Source organism: Drosophila obscura, unplaced genomic scaffold, assembly GCF_018151105.1.
Source record: "Drosophila obscura isolate BZ-5 IFL unplaced genomic scaffold, ASM1815110v1 contig_4, whole genome shotgun sequence".
NCBI lineage: Eukaryota > Metazoa > Arthropoda > Insecta > Diptera > Drosophilidae > Drosophila > Drosophila obscura.
This window is the reverse complement of record NW_024542828.1, coordinates 5,138,294-5,160,161: the sequence shown is the minus strand read 5'-3', so window position 1 is coordinate 5,160,161 and position 21,868 is coordinate 5,138,294. Positions and strand designations below refer to the sequence as shown.

General features: G+C 44.7%; 4 protein-coding genes across 4 annotated transcripts; 2 read left to right on the top strand and 2 right to left on the bottom strand.

Annotated features, from left to right (window-relative positions):
- The first annotated feature begins 1,779 nt into the window (after positions 1-1,779).
- On the top strand, positions 1,780-14,892 carry LOC111073599 (PP2C-like domain-containing protein CG9801). Its single transcript, XM_022366003.2, has 4 exons — positions 1,780-2,001; positions 11,778-12,077; positions 12,159-12,997; positions 13,056-14,892. Exons 2-4 carry the CDS (start codon positions 11,941-11,943, stop codon positions 14,291-14,293), a joined length of 2,214 nt encoding a protein of 737 aa, XP_022221695.2. The 5' UTR covers positions 1,780-2,001; positions 11,778-11,940; the 3' UTR covers positions 14,294-14,892.
- Positions 14,893-14,909: 17 nt separating this feature from the next.
- LOC111073591 (VPS35 endosomal protein sorting factor-like) lies at positions 14,910-18,638 on the bottom strand. Its single transcript, XM_022365982.2, has 11 exons — positions 18,535-18,638; positions 18,385-18,475; positions 18,213-18,326; positions 17,982-18,153; positions 17,275-17,930; positions 17,055-17,221; positions 16,710-16,992; positions 16,335-16,645; positions 15,941-16,272; positions 15,302-15,879; positions 14,910-15,233 (listed from the first exon to the last, which is right to left on the bottom strand). The coding sequence occupies exons 1-11, from the start codon at positions 18,606-18,608 to the stop codon at positions 15,126-15,128; spliced, it is 2,886 nt and encodes a 961-aa protein (XP_022221674.2). The 5' UTR covers positions 18,609-18,638; the 3' UTR covers positions 14,910-15,125.
- LOC111073645 (transcription factor Ouib) lies at positions 18,587-20,344 on the top strand. Its single transcript, XM_022366062.2, has 4 exons — positions 18,587-18,878; positions 18,946-19,685; positions 19,752-19,997; positions 20,057-20,344. Exons 1-4 carry the CDS (start codon positions 18,738-18,740, stop codon positions 20,220-20,222), a joined length of 1,293 nt encoding a protein of 430 aa, XP_022221754.1. The 5' UTR covers positions 18,587-18,737; the 3' UTR covers positions 20,223-20,344.
- LOC111073637 (transcription factor Ouib) lies at positions 20,211-21,845 on the bottom strand. Its single transcript, XM_022366051.2, has 4 exons — positions 21,635-21,845; positions 21,059-21,576; positions 20,755-21,000; positions 20,211-20,694 (listed from the first exon to the last, which is right to left on the bottom strand). Exons 1-4 carry the CDS (start codon positions 21,752-21,754, stop codon positions 20,424-20,426), a joined length of 1,155 nt encoding a protein of 384 aa, XP_022221743.2. The 5' UTR covers positions 21,755-21,845; the 3' UTR covers positions 20,211-20,423.
- Positions 21,846-21,868: the final 23 nt, after the last annotated feature.

Sequence of the window (21,868 nt, the reverse complement as noted above, 5' to 3'; positions counted from 1 at the left end):
GTATCTATCGGATAAAATTATTTGTTTACGGCTGAGAGGGCCAACTATCTAGTAATATTAAACTGAATATCAAAATTGACGAATTTCATATCACAAAATATCACGGTATGGCAGCCCGCAGCAACTACGAATTGCACGAGTCTGGCAGCGCCACAAAACGACGACAAATTCGTTTTATGCTGTTTTTGTTTGAACCGTAAAATGTAAATAATCCAATAAAAAGGACTTCTGAAAACTTGCCAATCTCTTATAAAATGTATGTATCTATCGGATAAAATTATTTGTTTAGGGCTGAGATGGCCAACTACCTTGTAATATTAAACGGAATATTAAAATTGATGAATATGATTTTCCTCGGTATGTTTAAGGTATATAATGAAAATGACGTTTCTGAGGTTCCAGTCACACTCGAAAAAACAAATCAAGTGAAATATTTATTTTTCCAAATATTAAGACACATTTCAAATTGACCGCCAAACTCAATTTAGCGCACCAAAAATACTGACATTTTTCGCTCTCAATTCGTGGAGAGTTTGCAAAAGTCGCTCTCAATTCGTGGAGAGTTTGCAAAATTTGCTCTCAATTCGTGGAGAGTGCTCTCTTTTCAGTGGAGAATAGAGTGTTTTTGTGGAGACTTTCCCCTCATTTTCGTGGTGTGGCAGCATGCTGCTGAAATTTTTCCCATACAAAATCAAATGTATCTTACGGGAACGCGTATGGAATAAAGATTCATTGTTGCGTCATTCCATACGCGTTCCCGTATGATACATTTGATTTGTATGGGAAAATTTTCAGCAACATGGGGAAATGAATTAGCAGCATTGCTGTGCAACTTTGGCACGGAATAAGCAACAATCTGCATACCTTGGGAAAATGGATATTATGGACTTGAGGTATTGTTTGTAATTTCAGGCTCCAATTAATGCAGAAACTACTTAGTCTCGGTTTTGAAAGATGTTAACGAAATTTTGCAGCTCACGGGTTCTAATAATAGCTATCAGAACCAGGATAAATGTATATACAACACACAAACATGTGCATTAATATGTAAAAAACATGTCAATCTAGGATAAAATCATTATTAATGTATCAATGGAGCTTGGAACAAAACAGTTATCATCAATTAAAAAAAATAAGGTATAAAAAAGTACATACGCATAAAATAAACTTGGTTGACCAGCAACACTGACGTCACATTTAGTCAACATTTACGTTTCATGCTTTGGCCGCTTTTGTTTGAACCTTAATATGAAGTATGAAGAGTTCTAAAAACTAGCCAATCCTGAACAAAATTTATTGAGAAATCGCATTAAATTATATGTTTAGGGCTGAGAGAGCTAACTATCTAGTAATATTAAACCGAATATCAAAATTGACGAATTTCATATCACAAAATATCATGGTATGGCAGCGCGCAGGAACTACGAATTGCACCAGTCTGGCAACGCCACAAAACGACGTCACATTCGTTTTATGTTGATTTTGTTTGAACCTTAATATGTAAACAATCCAATGAAAAAGAGTTCTAAAAACTAGCCAATCCTGAACAAAATTTATTGAGAAATCGCATTAAATTATATGTTTAGGGCTGAGAGAGCTAACTAGCTAGTAATATTAAACCGAATATTAAAATCGAGGAATATCAACTATTGTAGTGTCTGTCAGTATATTTTCGGTATATTTTGAAACGGATAGGGTATATTTCGGTATATTTTTGAGGGTCTCACGGTATATTTGACCGATAAATCCGCAGTCACACTCCACGGACGTCAATTTTTTTATTCCCGCCCAATTGCCGCCCGAACGGTCGACCTTGCGGACGCGCGTTGTTGAAAGAAGCGTGATATCGCGGAGCATTTTAGAAACGTTTAAAGTTTCCATTTGAATAAACGACAAGTGCAATGCATAAATTATAACTGAGAATTAAACAAAACAAAGCAGCTCTAAACACAGTTGTTACATTGAAATTCCTTTCAAAATATGCTTCGGAGCTAAAGTTTGGTAAACAACCCTTCGTTATTGTTAAATATTTATACACACCACCGCACGACCGCCGACCCCCCGCAAAACGCACATTACGTGCGGCGCCAGCAACAACAACAACAAAGGGAGAAGCAGCGGCGATAACGAAACAAGCCCAACAACAACAACTCAAATTATTGTAAGAGAATTCCTATGTGCTGTTGCTTTTTTTTCCTTCTTTTGCTATTGATTTTTGTTTCGATTTTGGCCCTCAGTTGTTTTTGCCGCCTTTTGTCGCGTTTTTGTTTTGTTTTATGCGTTTTTGTATGTTTTTGTGTGTGTCTGGTGTGCTTTATTATTTCCTTCTTAGATTGAGTCCTCAAAGAGCGTGCGAGAGGGAGATGGAGTGCGTGTGTTGATTCACCTGCTGAGGTATTTTTGATACCCTAACTAAAGCTATTTCCACTGGAGTTTTGTGTTTGCAACGCAGAGAAGAAAGTAAAATGTGTTGTTTGCACAGAAAATTCCATAAAAATGAGAATATAGTTGCACACCTTAGTTTTATATATTTCTTCATAGGTTAAACCAATTGCAATCCAATCCATATTACCGAAAGGTCCCAAAGGGTATCAAAAGCGTCGCCTTGTCTTTGTTATGTCTGCCAGCCTCTCAGCTGCTGCTGCGACGAACAACAACAACAACCGTAACACACAATAAAGACGCAGCAGCTTTCGTTATGGCAGAGCAATAACCGGTTTTTTTTTTCCTTTATCGAATTTCGAAACTGTGCTAATAACTTTTTTGCTGCTTGCTATTGTTGTGTTCGTTGTTGTTGGCGGCTTTTCGCAAACAATTAAAGAAAACTAATCGGGTGCCAAAGAGCGATAATTTCAAAAAAGAGCCGCAGTGCAAATTAATCTATTTCTCGCCCCTATTTCTGCTGGCAGACACAGGAAGTACATACGTGTATACTTTTTGCAAACAACCCAAAAACTTTGCCACTTAAAACGTCACTCCATTGCCAAGCTTTATTTTTACCGTTGCCTGCAAATGATGAAGCTTCCTCTTTATCTCTGCCTCTATTGCTTCCACCTACTCTTCTGGCACGACATAACGGCACTAAAGGCAATAGTGGGAGAGGGGAGGAAATGCAGTAGCAGGCAATTTCTTTGGACATAAACTCCTGCACACACTCTCCTCCACGGCACTGCGGCTCCAAGGATAACACGTTCGTCATGCCGCAAAATCGATTTTCAACAAAGACCGACAATACCTTGGAGAATCCATGCCTCCCCTGCACTGACCCATTCCTGGCACGTGATGTGGCGCCTGGCTCGGGAATGAAAATGGGAACTTTCAACCCGTCGTCTGTCGTCTGTCGGCTTGCGCAAAAATTGCGGTAAAAACTGACGCAGGGGGAAATCAGCCGGAAATAAACCGTAAATTAAAGGGGACACTTTTTTGGGGCGACGTTTTAGTGGGCTGACAACCACTTTGTCCTCAAGATAGCATCGAAAGATAACTCTATTGCGGGGTTGTTTTGCCTATGAAACAGGAGGATTAGTGACACAAGACATCGTGTGCTTCTGTTGTAATAGGAAATGAATTACGTTGTTTAGCTGCACAAAGTTCCCCTTAGCGAACAGAAACATTTACTTTGATTGACAGGACCAGTCAGCATTCGGTACAAGCTTCAAAAACCATTAAAATATCTAAGAACTAGAGATCTTTAATTGCTCAAACTTTCATGGTTTTACACTTAACGGGTTTTATTTTACTTTTCTTTATTTTTAAAAATCTGTTCGCAGTATCAAATCAAATGTTGAAGGGCTTCCGATTGGAAATGCCTCAAACTTTGAGCTGTGCAATATTTCCATTGTTTTTTGCCCATTTCATACTCTTTCCACTCTGGAGGAAAACTTGAAATTATTTGAAGAACGTATGGAAAATTCCTTCCCAAGTTCGGCGCCAGTCTGGAATCCCTAGGAATTCAATCACTTTCGCTTGGCAACCAAAGAATTTTCCTCTTTTTTCCAACTTTTTTCTACTCTTAGTTTTTCCCACACAAACTTTGAACTATTCATGGAATATTTTGTTTCCACATTTTATTTTCTCCTTTTCTCTGGTTTTCGGTTGGAGAAGGAGTCTGTTGCCGTCTGGCTTTGATGCTCCCAGAGGGGGTGATGTTGATGTTGGTGGCGTGCATGAAGTTGTTCTGTCTGGGACTCCCAGCCACCAACTGGCGGTCTTCCCAGGCTTCTGCCCCCATGCTCTCTAGCCTCTACCACGACCATCCTTTGTTGTCTCGATGGCTGGTTTTATGACGTAGTTCTGGTCCGTAGTCCATGGTCCTGCTCGTGTGGATGTTGAAGTTGAGAAGTTTGTTTGCCCGAGCTCTGCAGCTCCACTGGGGAAGAGTTCATTCTTCTTTAACGCATTAGCTCAGGAGGCAGGAGCTGGCTTCCCTGCAGCAGAAGCTCTGTATAAATATTGAATTTCTATATTTGTTTAACTCGCATACAGAGCGGGGGTTTGGTTCGCCATCATTAAGTGGCTTCTTCTGCTTCTTCACTCCACAATGGAAAAACTCTATTCAGCCGAAAAAGTTTCCAGCTCATTAAAAACAATTTGTCTGGTGAACATTTATAGAACTTTTTTTTTGGTCTTTTTGTGTGGCCTTTGATGAAGAGAAGAGCATCCAAGTCAAACGATTAGCAAAAAAAAAGAAACCAGAACAGACCAGAGGGAGACGCCACAGCGAAGCGGAAGCATTCGACCAGCAGAAAAATGCACAAACAAATTTTTGCTAAATATACAAACAAATTTTGCCAATTTTAAATTAATGGAGAAAAACGCAAACAAAAAGTTCATTCAATGAAAAGAGGAAAGAACCCTCAGTATTAAATTAAAAATATTATTTCCAAGTTCGTTTAGATAAACAAATGAATTAAAAGTCTAATATTTATTGGGTTTCTCCTTTTTCTTTGGCTTTGTCTAAGCACGCGCCAAATCGTTTCCCCCCACCCATGGGATTAGTCAGCCAAATGTCAGTATGACTCAACAATCAAACAGGGGAACAAACCGAATAAAATTCAAATTAAAACGTGGCCAAAAGAAGGACAGACAGACGACGGTCAGGGGTCATTTAACCCCGCAATAGAGACAGAAAGAGACACCAACCACCTGGAAAACAGACGCTTGTCCATCCAGTGGGCAGACATTTGACACCAGAAGCAGACGACAACGATGACGACCATGACTTGGATTGGGAGTAAGAGTTGCGTTGCTTTGCGAGGTTTTTGGACAAGAGGCAGCAGACAAAGTGGCTTTACAATTGCTTCAGGGGTCTCCACAGTCTCTTGTTGTTTCTTTGTGTTTGCTGCCACACAACACAGTTCTTTGCCCGGGCCTTGACTCCGTTTGAATTGTCTTTGTCCACTAACATTTAATTTAATATGTAAGTCCCACACCCAGTCCCCTCAGTCCACAGATATTCGTACTATAACTTCAGTCGTCTGACGGGTTTCACTACAACAAATTTGCATAGCCAGGAGTTGGAGTTTGAGTTGAGGCGTCGACTCTTATTTGTATGCCACACAACGCGGGGCCAAGCCCCCAAACCCAAACCCGAACCCCAAGAGGCAGTCTTAGTTTGTGGAGGCTTCTACATTTAATTTATTCATGTAGGATTAGTTGTCGTGTATAAATCGCCACAAACACATTGACGACAGCCATGGCGGCTACCTGGACTTCCAATTCAATTATGGAAATTATTTTGTGCGAGGAAAAAATAGGTTTTAAGAAGGAAGCCAGATATATGTATAAGGCATACCCAATCAGTGTGAGAACTTTTATGGGGTTTTTCTTTAATCAATTCTAAGCGGATTATCCCCCCACAATCTGTTGTTTCTTTTCACCAACTTCAAACCGAAACTTGCCCCAAAACAATAGACATTTCTTCAGGCACACACACTCCTCCTTTTTCGTTACTATTTCACAACAGCTGCTGCTAAGGCTTAGGCCTTGCCTTGCCCCACATTTTCTTTTATTGTACCAACTACTTCTGCGACTTGTTTTTCTGCTGGGGGGAGGGGAAAACTCTGCCTCCGCCCTACCAAATGGTTTTTCATTTTGGGCCAAGTAGCGCGACCTCAAAAGCTCTAGGAGAATGAGTGAAAAGCATGGAAGCGGAAATGTGCTGGAAATTGCAACGAGAGAAAATGAGTTTTAGGGGTGGAATCCTCCCTTCTTAGAAATACCCGTACGAAGTGTGAATGGAGCGTCCCCATCGTTGGCAAGCAATAAAACAAAAGGAAACCTGCCCCCGATCTTTGGGTTGCACTTTCAGTTTCGCCGCGCTGTCAATTTTTAGAGTGGGAATTGAGTTGCAGTGCCACTCACAGAGATGGGGTGATGGATGTGGGGATTGTGGATGCAGCTGGGGGCAGCAGCAGCAGCAAACTCCATTAATTCAAATTGTTGCAACAGAAAATGGAGCGTACCACGCACCCAATGAAAAAAAAAAATGCCAATTAGATGGCAATTTAAGAAATGTTTCGCCCATGTTTGGTGAATTTCTTTATATTTATTTCTCCACATACGACGACACGCTATATGCCGCCTGGCCATGTCGTCGACCTCCACAAAACGACGATCCACATCCCCTTCTGGAGGTCAAGGAACCTCCTTTTGTGATTGTTTTCCAGCGGTTTACATTATGTAAAATTTTAATAGCCCGATTTTAATGAAGCCCCAAGCGGCACTTGGCTTTGTATTTGTTTTTGGGCAGAGGAGTTGGTGGGCCATGTGTGTGCGCCTTAGGGGCGGTTTAAGAGTGTATTATTTATGCAGGCAACAGCTTTTCCAATGAGTGGTCCAACACCTGTTTACATATTTGCTTGCCTCTTGTCTAATGGAGGGGAAGTAAAGGAACATGGCAAAAGAGCAGAGAATATATAGAAAAATTGGGAGGGTTTCTTTGAGCTGCATAAATGTGCTGTTCCATGGTCAAATGATTGAGGAAAGAGTTCTATATTGCATATACGTATATAGAAGAGTGCTCCCTGTAGTCGTTTGCCCATGAATTAAAGCGAAAAAGTGTTCTATAATCCCCATATAAAGACCTAAAAAGCTACCCATATGCATACATATTTCTTAATGAATTTATTTATTTTTTTTCCCTCATTTTCTTATTCGTATTTATGGCTTGATAGGCCTTCAGGGGAATGGAAAATTATTATGGCAAATCAGGAAATGAAAATTAAGCTTTTTATCTGGTTTTATTCGAGAGATTATTGTTCAGTCGGTTTCTGCGGTTGACTCCCGGGGTCGCTCTCATTTGTGGTTTATAGAACCGGTTTTCCATATATAAAGAATATGAATGCATTTTTTAATCGTAGTTAAATATAGTATCAAAGGGCCTAAAGAGTTCTCTAAAAATGATTGAATAATTGAATATTCGTAGCCCAATCTTCAGCTAGAAAATATTTCGTGTTCCAGTTATTTTTGCTATATCATTTTCAACTTAAATTATTTTGTATTTTCAGTTTTGCTATTCCATCTTGATCTTCAGACGGCCTTCAACTTTCTTTTGGGTGTGGAAAGCACACACACCACACCCCACACGCAATGAATGCATTGCATTGCCCACAAATTTTCACTTTCGTGTGTGTCTCTGCTTTTCTTTTGTGTTTCTGTCTGGCTTTGGCTCTGGCTTTACAGCGAATGATGCACTTGACTTGTGCTAAGACCTCCCCTCCCCACCATAGAAAACGGCTGCACCTTGAGATTCCATGGGGCTATACACATCTCTCTCTCTTTTTTTTTGTCTCTGTGCAACTTGTTGTCACCATCTTCTACTGCTCGTGGCTTGCCATGCAGCAAAATGTGTGCAGTCCAAACGACCGAGACATTATCTCTCTCTCACACTAAACCCCACTTTTCTGACGACTTGTTTGTTTATGGCTTTAGCACGTCTCTCCCGCTCTGCTCCCCTCTTTGGGGGTCTCCATGGCATTAAGTCAACACTTTTGAATATGCACAAAGGCCAAAAACAAACATAAAAGAATCTCTCTGGGATGGGGGCTATGGCTCTGGTGAGGAGAAACCTCCGACGAAAGACTCTTTTCAAATGAAGAAGAGACCTTGCCCTGTCGTCTGTTGATACCACATCTAATTAACCCACAGAGTAAACACAGATTCCCGTGGTAAATATGTAGTATCTGTGATTAACTTCTCGTGTGAATTGATTAACAGGAAATGCGGTTAAAAGCCCTGACGTATATATATTTCCAGGGAAATCATTTCAAACTTTTCGATGAAAATCGAATTATAAACAAAAAGAAAAAGCTATGGACCATAATAATACCTGTTAAGAATTTAAATCTGTAATAGATTGTGGAAAGAGATCACCGAATTAGAAGATTAAAAGGCATCGTTGTTGTTACACTCGTTTTTCAGCCAGCAGCGCAGTCCAACGACCGAGGAGCTCTGCCGCATGACGCGCGACACTTGGTCCCATAATCCAAGTTACTTCTGACTATTAAATAAATATAATTCAACAACTCTACTCTATAATAATTAGCAGGTTTTTACTCCGAAGTACTTAAAATATAATGCAAAGATAGAGATGAGGTTAAGAATCAGTCTGGGGTCGGGGATCTGGGATCTGGTGCTCTGATGGCCCCCATATGTGGCGGCAGGGGTTGGCCCAGTCGTCTCGATTATTTATAGTTTGAGGAAACTCATTTCGTTGTTTATTTTGGGTTTTCTCGCGCATAAACACAAGATGTGGCAGGCAGCAGCAGCAACTCACGAGATGTGCTCCACATTTGAGATAATATTTATACACATACATTTATATATGCCCGATCTTTTATACACTGGTACTGCTGCTGTTGCTGTGCCCCTCCCCAGACCTTGCACAATACTCCTCTTGCCACGGCCTGCTGCTGCTGATTTTACGAGTATTCGTGCGAGTAGTTTTTCCCCATTTCCATGCTTGATTCGTTTCGAGTGTTGAAACATTCGATGTGCCCGATCAAAGTGTCGATTGATTGTGGCGCACGCCTCACAAATTTAGTGGGGATCGTATGTTGATTTAGAGGGAGTGTCGCCTTTTCGAAACGATTAAATGTTGTTGTGGAAGAATGTCATTATACTGAAGAATGCCTAGATTATGCAAGAGATCGTTCTAATTGACGATCCCCACTTGTATTTATGATTTAACTTGAGGTTTCCCATTCATTCCTCACAGCACGTGCTCTTGTCAGGTGGACAATGGCCTCAAATTAAATATTATTATTATGTGAGAGAGCTCTCACCCACAATAGCATTGTCAGAATCGTCAGCGTCATCTTCAGAAGATGAATGGAACACAAAAGTCAAACGAGAATCGAGAAGATAAACACTGAGAAAAATAAGAATTTAATACACATTAAAAGAGGGCAGAGCCCTTAAAAACTGGAAACTGTGTGCTAAAATAGATATTCTCAGATCTCTGTTGTTGTTTTGTATTAACTATTTTATTTTACACTTGAATTCCGTCATGCAGCAGCGCTCCTCGGTTAGTTTTTCCGTTTCTGCCTCGTTCTACCAGCGTTAAAATTGTTTCTAGATCGAAATAATTTCATTAGACACTTCCCTGTGTTTCTTGTTACCATTTCTATGAGTTTCCAGCATATTTTAAGATCTTTTCTCTACATAAGATCGTAGTAGTCTTAAGAGTAGCCTCGATTCTTTCCTGAAGTCTTTTTCGCGCTGTGACATGACCGCCTTTTGTATGTCAAGTGATGATGATGATGATGACTTTGATTGACGCTCTGGCGCGGAGATGGAGGAGTGTGAGCTGTGGGCAGAAAAGCAGCCTGTAAGCTGGAGCTCAGTTCCGCTCAGGTGGGGCACAAACTGGAGCACATGCGACGTAGGGGCAGAGGCAGCGGCAGAATGCAAAACTGTGGCCTGAGCATTGATGTTTGTGGCGGAGGCGACTCTTGCGGTGCCGCCTGTGGCTTGTAATCTCACTTTGGCTGCACATTTAATCGCATATTGCATATTGCAGTACACATTGTTGTGGCCAAATTGAAATGTTATGCAGGGGCTGCCGTAGGTGGAGGTGGAGGCTGAGGCGGCGGCACCCGAGTAGCTTTGTGGCTGTGCCGAGTGGAGTAGAGTGGAGGCTTTTTCAATCATCCGATTGATTGCCATTGGCTCTGGTGGCTGGTAGCTGGCTGCGAGTGTGCATGCAGTTGGCTGCACTTCAATAGGCTTGAAAGCAACAACAACACCAACAACAGGCCCATGCCACTTTCCCCTCTTCTCTGACTGTGCCACTTCCCACTCCTCTATGTTTAGCCTCTGGCTTTGTCTTGACTTTTTCAATTCATTTTGATTTGTATCTTGGAGAGCAAAATGGAAATGTAATTTGGGTTAATTTGATTTTAATGCATTTACGTGCACCCACAGTGGATGTGGATGTGGATGGGGAGATCAGATCAGTTCTCTCTCTCTGCCAAGAAATTGCACACAGATTGAACTCAATTGAATTACACTTAAGTGCCTGTACTGTACTGTTCTGCTGATTGATACGTGATTGATTAGCGATCAATGCGAAGTCTGCACAAGTTCAATGAGGCTATCAATCAATCGGTGGGAGTTCAATGTTTAATTCTTCCACTTAGCTGCAAACAATGAGAAGTGCATAGAAAGGCAGGCGCCTCTTAATCGATTATTTTCATCTTGCACCATTTTTTTTTGTCGCTGTTAATCATTCATCACACACATTTGTCACGCTGTAAAGTGCCACACTCTTCATGCCATAAATTAAAGTCAAGTTTTATTGTAGTTTATTTTTTATTGTGCAATATGATGTGAAGCATTTTGTGCGAAATTATTTGCTTTGCTCTGAAAATAATTGCCGCCTGTCTGTCATCAAGAGCACTTTCACGCTCTGTACACATTTCTGTTTGTGGGTTGTGGTTGTGCCTGTTGTGTTGTTGATCGTTTATATAAATCGTTTTGTGTGTAGGAAAAGCCTCATCTCCAGGGCTCTCCAGAGAGCAATTGTTGTTGAAGATTAGCATTTATTGTGGTGTCTCCAAGAAGGAGAAAATTATAGCGACGAGGTTTGCATAATGTTTGTGTGTGTTTAGGGCAATTAGAATGGGAATGAAGGTACAGGCAAAGGTAGATCTATTACTACTCAGCGTGTAAGTGGCTTCCGTTTGAGGCATTTGTGACCTTCAAGTGCCTGCCTTTCATATGCTTTTACCCTTCAAATGTCTATCATCCTTCAAAATGCTGTCTTTTATTTGCTGTTCCCCCATGGAACTCCCATATGATATCATCTTTCAGTTGAAAGCCACAAATTTTGAGAGCTTGAAACTTAACAGCTGCTGCAGCGGGGACTCGGACTGTGGTTTGGGTTCGGGTTCGGGTTCTGTTTCTGTTCATTCATTAATCATCAGCGCACACACAGCAAACCCCCACAAAGAGAGAGAGAGAAGTAGAGTGTGTGTGGGGGGGTTGCATACGAAATGAGTCGCCAGACGAGGGAATGAATGGGCTTTTGCAGGAGACCAGGCTCTGCTCTGTCTGTGTCTTCCTCTTCGTTCTCTACCTCTAATGAGGCAGGGGGATGATGATGCTGATGATGGCCTGCGGCAACTAAAAAGAACATCCTGTAATTAGAACTGCGAAGAGATGCTGACTGGCTGTTTGCTGGCTGCTGCTTCTATTGCAATTTAATTTTTTATGCCTCATTTAATTGCATAATTTATTGATAATTAAACGAAAACCCTCTCTCTCATTGGTTGTAGGAGCCAGAAGCTGCAGTGACTCCCACAACAATTGCCCTGCAGATGAGGTGAACGAACTGCCACACTGGTTATCCCTCCAGCCCTACAGCATCCCAGCAGCAGCACCCCGCACTCCAGTAATTAAGAGGCACTGCCGCCTCTCTCTCTCTAATTGGGAGTTAAGATGCCGTCGCTCCGTCAGAAGGTCACCACGTACTTTCGTCAATTGAGTTTCATTGCGGAGCCCCGCGAGGGTCGGCGCCGTGGCAATGCAAACGATGGCGATGACGATGGCAACTTCATAACCAAATATCTCGAGGGGTAAGAGTCGCGCGATTCCAATCATAAATTGAGTCGAAAATTTAATAGAAATCTCCCGCTCCCTCTCTCTCTGTGTGGCAGCCGCATGCAACGACAATTTGTGGATGGCCCAGAGATCTACAATGGACAGAATCCCACAGAGATGCCAGTCCTGAAGTTGGGTGGCTATGAGGCTGGCACCTGCACCATCACTGCCGCCTGCACGGGGCCCGACGAGGGTTTGACGGGCATCAAGCGCTCGAAACTGCATTTGAGTGCCAGCTATGCGGATGACATTGACTTCATTGATACGCAGCAGGAGAATGAGGATTGCTATGCAACGGCACGGCCGCCTGCCACAGCCACACAGCAGAGCTCCAACGCCACAAGGCTGACGAATAAATTCGGAAGGCCACAGGGTGGCGGAGGCGGCGGCGGCGGTGGTTCTCGAAGGCAGAGCAATGCTGGCGACCAGCAGGGAGGAACAGCTTCCACCTCGGGCATGCGTTCGCGCAAGAACTCCAAGAGCAGCATTGCAAATCTCTCGGCAGCAGTGGCGGCTGCGACTTCTGGAGAGACCGGAAAGGCCAGCACTTCCTGTGTTTCGGCGCAGGACCAGAACAACAGAAATCTGTTGAATGCAAAGACTGAGGCCTCTGCGGATGCCAATCCACATTCGGAAAGGGAGCGTTTGCTCCGCGAGGCTGTTAGCAATCAGGGTGGCTCCTCCTCCTCCGCCGGCGCCACATCTCCTCCTGCGGTCGTTGCTGGCGTGGAGAACTGGCGCATGGAATGCGACTTTGCCTATGGCATCTCTGTGTCCCTCTACGAAACGAATATGCTGACGAAGGAGCCCATGGGCAATCCCATTGCCGATTGCTATGGCATGGTAGTGCGCGGAGATTCCGCTGCAATGGCCATGGCAGATGGCGTCAATTGGGGTAAGGTTACCAGAGCTGGATAAACCCCTCTTGATATTAATCCCTACTCCTTTTACAGGTGATGGAGCTCGTCTAGCTGCTCGTTCGGCGGTCCATGGCTGCCTGGACTACCTGGATCGTGCGGTATTCGGACAAGCACAAGAATGCAGGGCCACCACCACGCAGGAGGTGTTTGTCAGTCTTCTGCGCAGCCTGTGGGAGGGCCATGGCTGCATACTGGAAGTAGGAGGCGCACTGTCCACCCTCACCATTGCCGTTGTGCTGCCGCTGGACGGAGCATCCGGCAAGTATGTGGTGTGCTCCTGCAATGTGGGTGATTCCCTGGGATATGTGTACTCCAAGAAGCATGGCGTAAGGGAGTTGACCCAAGCCTCCCACGACATCAGCTCCATGAGGGATATGCGTGATGCCCTGGGAGCCCTGGGCCCTGCCGATGGCAACAAGCCGGAGTTGAGTAATCTCACATTTACGATGAGCTGCATCGAGAGCGGGGACATTGTTTTCCTCACATCGGACGGGATTAGCGATAACTTTGATCCGGTGGTGGGGAAATTCGCTGAGGCCTGGACACCCGACGTTAAGCTGCAGACATCAGTGGGGAAACCCTCGAGCCTGGCGCCCAAGCGGCAGAATAAGAGTGCCTCTGCGATCTACGCACGTCTGCATCCATCGACGCCACCCACACGGCCAGCGCGCCAAGTAAAGGCAGGCAGTCCGCCCAGCAATGCGCCCAGTCGTCCAAAGTACATGCGCTCCCAGACGCTGATTGAACCACGTCAGGGATTGGGAGCGCCAGCCTCTGTGACGACGACACCGCAGCGCATACCAAAGTCGATCTCCGGATTGCCCCTTGTGACAGGACCCCAAAGGCATGCCCTCACGCTGTATCGCCTGGAAGATCTTCTCAGCTATGGCATCAATGGCACCTTCTCGCCCTGCATTTCGGCGCGGAGGCTGTGCCACCTGCTCATCGATTTCGTGCGGATGATAACGTCTGCGCGACGCAAGACCCTGGAGCAGCGAGAGCTCTTCTACAAGCTCTCGACGGGACCCGATGGCGCCAAGCGGGAGGTACAGCTCAATCGAATGCAGCATCGGGCGGCCAGGAAGAGGGTTGTGGACAGCAGTGCCTTCGTGGCGCTGCCCGGGAAGTTAGATCATGCCACAGTGCTGGCCTATACAGTGGGTGGAGGGGGATCGGAGGGAACATCACATAATGGAAATGGAAATGAGGGAACGACAACGACGACGTCCCCCGTGCTACAATCCAAGGAATTTAAGGAGACGAATTTCTAGACTGCAGAACAAGCTTTTTGGATATACTTTTTCTCACTCATAAATCTACATATATATATATATATATAGTATATATACACACCCGATATACATGAATTAAGGTTATATGCATATTGTATCTCTACATATATCTTTGATATTCAAATTACGCTTTAAGTTTTGTTGATTTTTGATTTCCTGGAATATGCGATGCTACTCATTTGTCAGCCATAGATTTTGTAGCCATTTATTTGTACGACAGAAATGCCTCAAATGTTTTAAACTACCAAAAAAAAAATAATAAGAAGAAAAACTGAACACAAAATGTAAATCATATTTTTACACTCCTCGTCCTTCATTCGTAAACCTTTTTACACCGAACCCAACTGTTGGGAAAGTGAAATATGCTTTAAACAGACCCTTCTTTGGGTGCTAATCAAAGATTATAGAACACACAAGAATTATCTGCATGTGTGCTCTACACATTCATTTGACAGACAGCAGGGTGTAATTTTTGGTAAACGCACAGCTTAAATTAAATGATAGCTGTGGCAAATGGGCCTCCCGGCAATCGTATTTTTATTATTGAATAAAAAACGCATTGGAATACTGCGCTTTTACAACAAACTTCGTTTCATTTTTCCAGTCAAAAATTGTATCAAGTCTTTATATATATTAAACATACACATACATTTGTAATTGCACACAAAAATGTCAGCTAAAAAAAGCACAAAACTGAAGGTAAGGTATAATCCAGGCCGTGAATCCGTAAAAGATTCATATGCATATATGTATGGGGAATATAAGAATATATTAGATAATCTCAGCAGGCAGCTCGGCTTTGCTCCAGCTCTCAGCTGTTGCGCATGCGCAGCAGTAGCTTTGCAATGGCCTGTGCCTGCGCAGGTGCCACATCCCTCAATTGTTTGTACAAATGCTCGACAACGCGTAAGGTTTGGGGCTGCAAAATGAAGAGTAAATCCATAAGAAAGGTATCACAAAAAGAGATAAATTATGTCCAATACATACTAGTGTCTTGACATCCAATTGTGATTGCGATTTGTTGGCCAATATCCAGAGGTTTAATGCCAATTGGACCACAGTTTCCTTTTCCAAGTCCGCATAGCGTACAATCCTTAAGAACAGATCTAGCGATAGCTCCGCCTGCTGTCGCTGCTGATGGGCCACACCTAGGGCTTTGAGCTGCAGCAGAATGGCATCCACCACTTGGACACACAGATTGTTGATCTCCACTAGAAACTTGGGATCATGACCGTACAAATCATCATTGGAAACCACATCCTTTATGTGATAGGGATACTTCTCCAGGGACTGCACATAGAGCATGTCCAAGGCATGCAGATAGATGACGCTTGGCGCCGTGCTGTCTGCCTTGAACTCATGCTGGCCAATGACATCTAGAAGCAGCCGCAGAAAGTACAGCACTCCCTGCTCTGGACTATCGGGCACCACAATCAACGTGGCCAGCATATTGCACAGATACGTGACTAAATAGCGCTCCAGGCTGCGCGGCTTACCCTCAAAGTCGACGGTGGCGGCAGGCAGTTCATTTACCAGCTGCAAGGCGGCCTCAAAACAGGCATCAGCTAAAAAGAAATAAACTTATTTATACAGAAATTCTGTTATTCATTAAAGGAAATGCCTTACCCTGTCCCAAGCACAAATGCCTGAGAGCTAACTGGCCGCAAAGCAAATACAAATCCATTTGCTGTTGGACAGCGCTGATGCTCGGAATGGTTATGAAACAGTAGGCAATGCAGGCCTTGATGAAACCCGTGGATTTTGAGGTATTACGCGTGGCCAGCTTGCAGGCAGCATGCACCAGGGTGACATATACCGCATCCAGATTGCTAAAGGTGCCCCTAGCCTCCACATAGAAACCGAGCTGCTGCTCCAAGTCGCGACCAAAGTTTACTTTGTGTATGAAGACATTTATAAGCTGCGATATTTGTCGTCTTTCGTCTTCCACCGACAGAGCACTGCACGAGGAGCATAAATATCAATTGGGCAAAGGTTTCTGAATCATTAAAGATGCACCTACTTCACAGAATCATTGAGAATCTTTCCCAGATACATCAGAGCATTCGTGACCACCGCATCGCAGGTGTATTCCTCGCTGTTTTGCTTGTAGTATGTGAGTATTGTCTTGCACACTTCCACGCGTACGGATTCCTTTTGAAACAGATCCAAATAGGGCAAGAAATTTGGCTGTATTAACAGCAGCTCAATGCTGCGATAATTCTGCATAATCCTCGCAAGAATGCTCTGCAATTGTGGATAGTGCTTCTCATAGGCCTTGCCCAAACACATGCGAGTATTCAGCTCTCCCAGCAAACGATTCACTTCGTGTATCTGTGGAAACATAATAAAGAATAATTTAACATTCTTTGGCATTTAAATCATGCTACTACCGTACCGTAAAATACTGTGATACGAACACAGCCCAGGTCTCCACACAATTGATGTACTCATTGGGATCCGTGAGCTTGTTGATGGTCTCAAAGGCAGCCTTTAGAAATGACACACGCTGTTCCTGCAGCGGGGCACAACTGCTGACGGAGCTACCCAGTGAACGAAGCAGCTGGGATTTGGATATGCCCGGCGTTTCTGAGGCATTTATCAGATCTACAAACTCCAAGGCATTTGTGGCAATGAATTCGGATTTGAAGGAGCTCAGAATGGACATCAGTATTGCACCGCTGGTGAGACATAAAAGAGTTTTGAATGGGTTTTATTGAAGGATATATAGACTCCCACTCACTTGTTCTTCAATTTTTTGCATTCGTTGAGCATATCCTGCGTGTGCAGCTCGCATTTGTGCACCAAACACAGCAGCATATAGTCGAATGCTGGCGCATATAGCTGCAGATACGAGCTGGCGGTGACAATCTCCGGATGCAGATTGAAACGTGCCACAAAGCGAAAGATCTATCAAAGAAATGTTGAGCAAATGAAGCTACTTAGAGAGTACTGCCACTCACCTGAGGATAAACAATGAACAAATCCCCGAAATTCTCACGAATATATGTCTTGCTGGACGTCACAGCCACGCCCATGCGCACTAGATAGCAGCGCGCATAGCTGGAAACCAGGGGATCCGCAATGCCTCTCAACTGGTGCGTTAGACGTCGCAGTAACTTTTCGTATTCCTCGCGATCGGATGTCAAGAACTCGTAGCACTTGAAGATGGACATTTCCAGGTACAAGCGCGGCAGCAGCTCTCGTATGGAAGCTATCTTGTAGAACCAATTCTGGCACGTATCCCGAGCAGCTTCACGTTCGCGTTCCAATGTCGCCGCCGAAGCGCCCGGCAGGCCCGATGCCTTGGCACGCAATCTGTCGTACACTAGCTTTCCGAAGACATCCAAAATGTCCGTAATGAGCACATACTGGCTGGGATAGAACTGCAGGACAGTGGTGTCCGCCAACATCTTGGCACACTGTATGGCAATCTTCAGAGCCTTCACGCGTTGATCGTTGTGCCAGGATTGGGTGAGCTCCTGCTTGAGTTGCTCGAATCTCTGAATGTATTCCGGTTGCGTGAGGTCCATCATGTGGCGCATAGTGCCATCATCGAAATGATCCAGCTGCTCCAGTCGATACTTGGTCTTGTCTGCCACCACAGTTTGTGCTTTGACTGGGGATTGAACGGGTTAGAAAGGGCAGAAAATCACTCCACAAGACTTACTGCTTTCGCTGCCGCCGTCCAAGCTGCCAGAGGCGACCAGAAAACTAGTCGATAGCGATAGCTTCTCGCTGGTGGTGAAGCGATTGAGAATACCCAAGCGCCTTGTGCTCCATTGCAGGGTATTATCCTCTGGCTCTGCCCTATCACGTTCGCGACGCTTCGACTTGAGGTCCTTAAAAGACAAAGGCGGCTCAGTTCATGTGTGGTTGGGGGCATTAGTGGTGCACTTACGAATTCGCTGACCATTTGGGACAGTGGATCATTAAGTTCCTCATCTTGGCGCGCAAATTGTGAGAGCGGATCAGTACCCTCCAGAGCCAGGCTCAAGGGATTGCTGTCGACCACCTGCATACAAGAATGACGAGTGTTCATAAATTAAAGTCCAAGTGGGCGTCATACTCACCGTTACTGTCTGCTGTTTTAGCGGGTGCTCCAGCGTGGCACGGCCAGCCAAGTGGTTTTTCCTCACTTCATACAAACGCGGCACGCACACCCTGCAGTCAAATGGAACAGTTAATCAACAATTAGTAGTACATTTTCCCTGAAAACGAACCAATCCAAATTCGACATAGCGTCCTGGTTGTTGTTGTCGGCATCACAGACACAGCACAGCTGTTCGTTCAGCATGTACAGCTTCGTGCCGAATGCGCAAACTGTGAATGGCAAAATCCAGCTGACAAGCGACGCGTTTACTTTTTGAGCTCACTGCATTTTATTACAAAAAAGGCACAAATTGTTACAATTGCAGCCAAAAAGATGTCCAAGTCGTCGTTAAAACACTTTAACAGCACTTGCCGGGTGTGTGCGAAATATGCAAGCACTAAAAGATCACCGCGCTTGTTTGACAAATCAAATCCAAAGATGATTGAGAACATTGAGACGCTCACCGGACTGCGGGTACAGTATTTCTTGGCCATAAATTATTGTGCATAGTTGTAGCAACCATATTTTTTTTGGTATATAGCTGGAGCCCTATGGTTGTCTCCCCGATCTAATTTGCGAATGCTGTACAATGGAGTTGAGCGCTGCTATTAAATTTCGCGAGCGTTGCATTGTCGCCCAGCGGAATCTGCTGTTGGGTCTTACCGCAGCACAGCAAAAGGGCATATCTGCGTTCTACAAGGCTGCCGTCATGGGCACTGATCTCGAGGAGGAGGACGACGGCAAGAAGGCACAGCCACCTGACGACGGGGAAACTGAAGAAACTTATCGTGATGTTGATATCGAACCAAAGGAGGAGGATGAGGAGGAGGAAATGGATGCAAAAGTCGAATATGACAATGATTTCTACGATTTGGCTGAAAACAACGTGGTAGAGGACGACGGGGCATCGCTTATAGAGGAGGCCGAATACGAAAGCCTCATGGCGGACGACGATAATGAGGAACAAATCCATCAGGAGCAAGAAATGATAGATGCTTCTGGGGAACTCATTACAGGCGATGGCAATGACGGCTATGTCTACGACTCTGATGACGAAGTGGCCGTGCTGGACAATGTCTTGGACGATGAGTACGAGCATGAGAACCTCGTTGTGAAGAAGTCCAGTCTGCCGCAGAAGCCGAAAATACGCGCCGATGATCCACGGCGCCGTGGAACTGGCGGCGTGTACATTTGTGAGCAGTGTGGCAATCACATCAAGGGCCGCATGGCCTTCGAGCTGCACTGTCGTCGTCACCGAGGCGATAAGCAGTTTGGTTGCGAGTGAGTATATCTCCCACCCGACAGCAGCTGCAATCTCCATTAAATTTTATACTAATTCATTTACAGACTGTGCAATTCTCGCTTCTGCACCACATCTGAGCTGAAGCGCCACATGCGCAAGCACACGGGAGAGCGCCCGTTCGCTTGCCAATATTGTGGACGCTGCTTCACCGATTACACCACTCGCGTGAAGCACGAGCGCACACACACCAATGAACGACCCTATGTCTGTGGCACATGCGGCAAGGCCTTCACTACCGGGTACATTCTGAAGAACCACATGCTGATACATTCCGGCGAGCGCGCATACAGGTGAGTTAATATGCTAAATGGCTACCTGGAATTGCTTTGACTCGATTCGATTTTCAAAGGTGCGAGCTGTGCGACAAGTCTTTCATGCTCCCCACCCATCTGAGCACACATTTCCGTTCGGGCGTGCACAAAAGGCATATGGAGAAGGCCGGAATTACACAGGAAAGGGAGCAGAAAAAGGATCTTAAATTGGAGGAGGTGGAGGAAGATAGTTTAATAATTTAGGATTAGTCCTGGCGCAATGACGGATTACACAGACAAGTAGCATTTCAGCGATAATATAATAGAGTTGAGTTGTAATACAAATTTAATCATTAATAAATTCTATCCTCCAATCAAGTCAATTGTCCCTTATTACAAGGCTTACCTTAAGCTAAGTGAATTAAAGTATATGTAAATAATATTTGGCTCTACATTGTCGTTGGTTTAACTCGCACTAAATACTAAGGTTGTTGGGCCCAAGAGCTGTCGAGTGGCTACATCCTGCTCCACAGGCAATGGCACTTCTATCGTGAAGGCCATCGACGGCTGCTGCTCCACCAGGAATCCAGTCTGCTGTGGCAGAGGCATCTCCAAGCCCTCTGGCTGCTGTTCTTCTTCGACCCTTGCCTTTTCCAGATTGTGCTTGTGCGTATTCGATCGATAGTGGGTCTTCAAGTGGGTTGGACGCGAAAAGGAACGCTGGCACAGCTCACATCTGCAAATGAGGCTGTTAATGCAAAAAATTGAACAACAATGAGTGGAGTGGGTTACTTGCCTAAACAAGCGCTCGCCCGTATGGATCAGCATATGGTTCTTTAGAATGTACGAATTGGTGAAGCTCTTGGGACACTGGGAGCATACAAAAGGCCTCTCATTGGTATGAGTGCGTTCGTGACGCAGCCGTCCGCTGTAATTGACATAGCTGCGTTCGCAGTAGCGGCAGGGGAAGTTTCGAACCCCCGTATGCATCACCTGATGGCTTTTCAGCTCCCCAGCGGATAGAAAGCGGGCGGGGCAGAGTCTAAAAAGACCAACAAGATTACAAACTGCAATGATATTGCTTAGTTTTCTCAGCTTACTCGCACGGGAAGGGCCGGTCGCCGCTGTGCTTCCGCAGGTGGCGCTCAAAGGATGTTTTTCCTGTTACATTTGTGCCACATTGATCGCAGAAGAAGACGGTTAGGGCTGGTTTTTGGCGCTTTTCGCTCGAGTACTTCTTTCGTCGACCTTTTCGGACTTTATCTGGTGATCCAGGTGCATCATCTTCCGACAAGGGCAACTGTTTAATTACGAAATCAGGATCGGCATCGTTGCTGGTGTCTAGATGATCTACACCATCGTCCTCCTCATCGCCATTGCTTAGATTTTCGATTTTGATCATGACTTCTATGGGACTTGGTGGACTCTTGAGCGCTGTGTCTACCTCCAGGTGTTTCTGGGAGCGCTTACTACGGCGTACAGGCCGGGAACACTTACTGAGCATTCCATTTAACTTCTCTTGGCTGCTCAGACACTGCTCCCGAAACTCTATGGCACTCTGTAGGGCTGTTTGACACCGTTCGCATATCCAATCTGGTAAATCGGGCTCAAATTGAAGCTGTAGTGGGGAAAATTATTGCTTTAAAAATATTCATTTTGGTTTCCTTTAAGCTTACCAATATGCCGGCAATTAAATTGATTTGTTTCACCAGCCCCCGCGTGCTGCTCATAAAGAGCTTCAATGCATTTCTGTCGTCCGTGTTGCTGGCGCATACGCGACAAACATTTTGCAGCATTTTAGTGCGAAAAATTGTTAATAATACTTAATAATTACCAATTGTACACCAAGACCATTCGCGGCGCAACGCCCACACGTACAGGCGACGCCGTGCAACACTGGCTCCAAATAA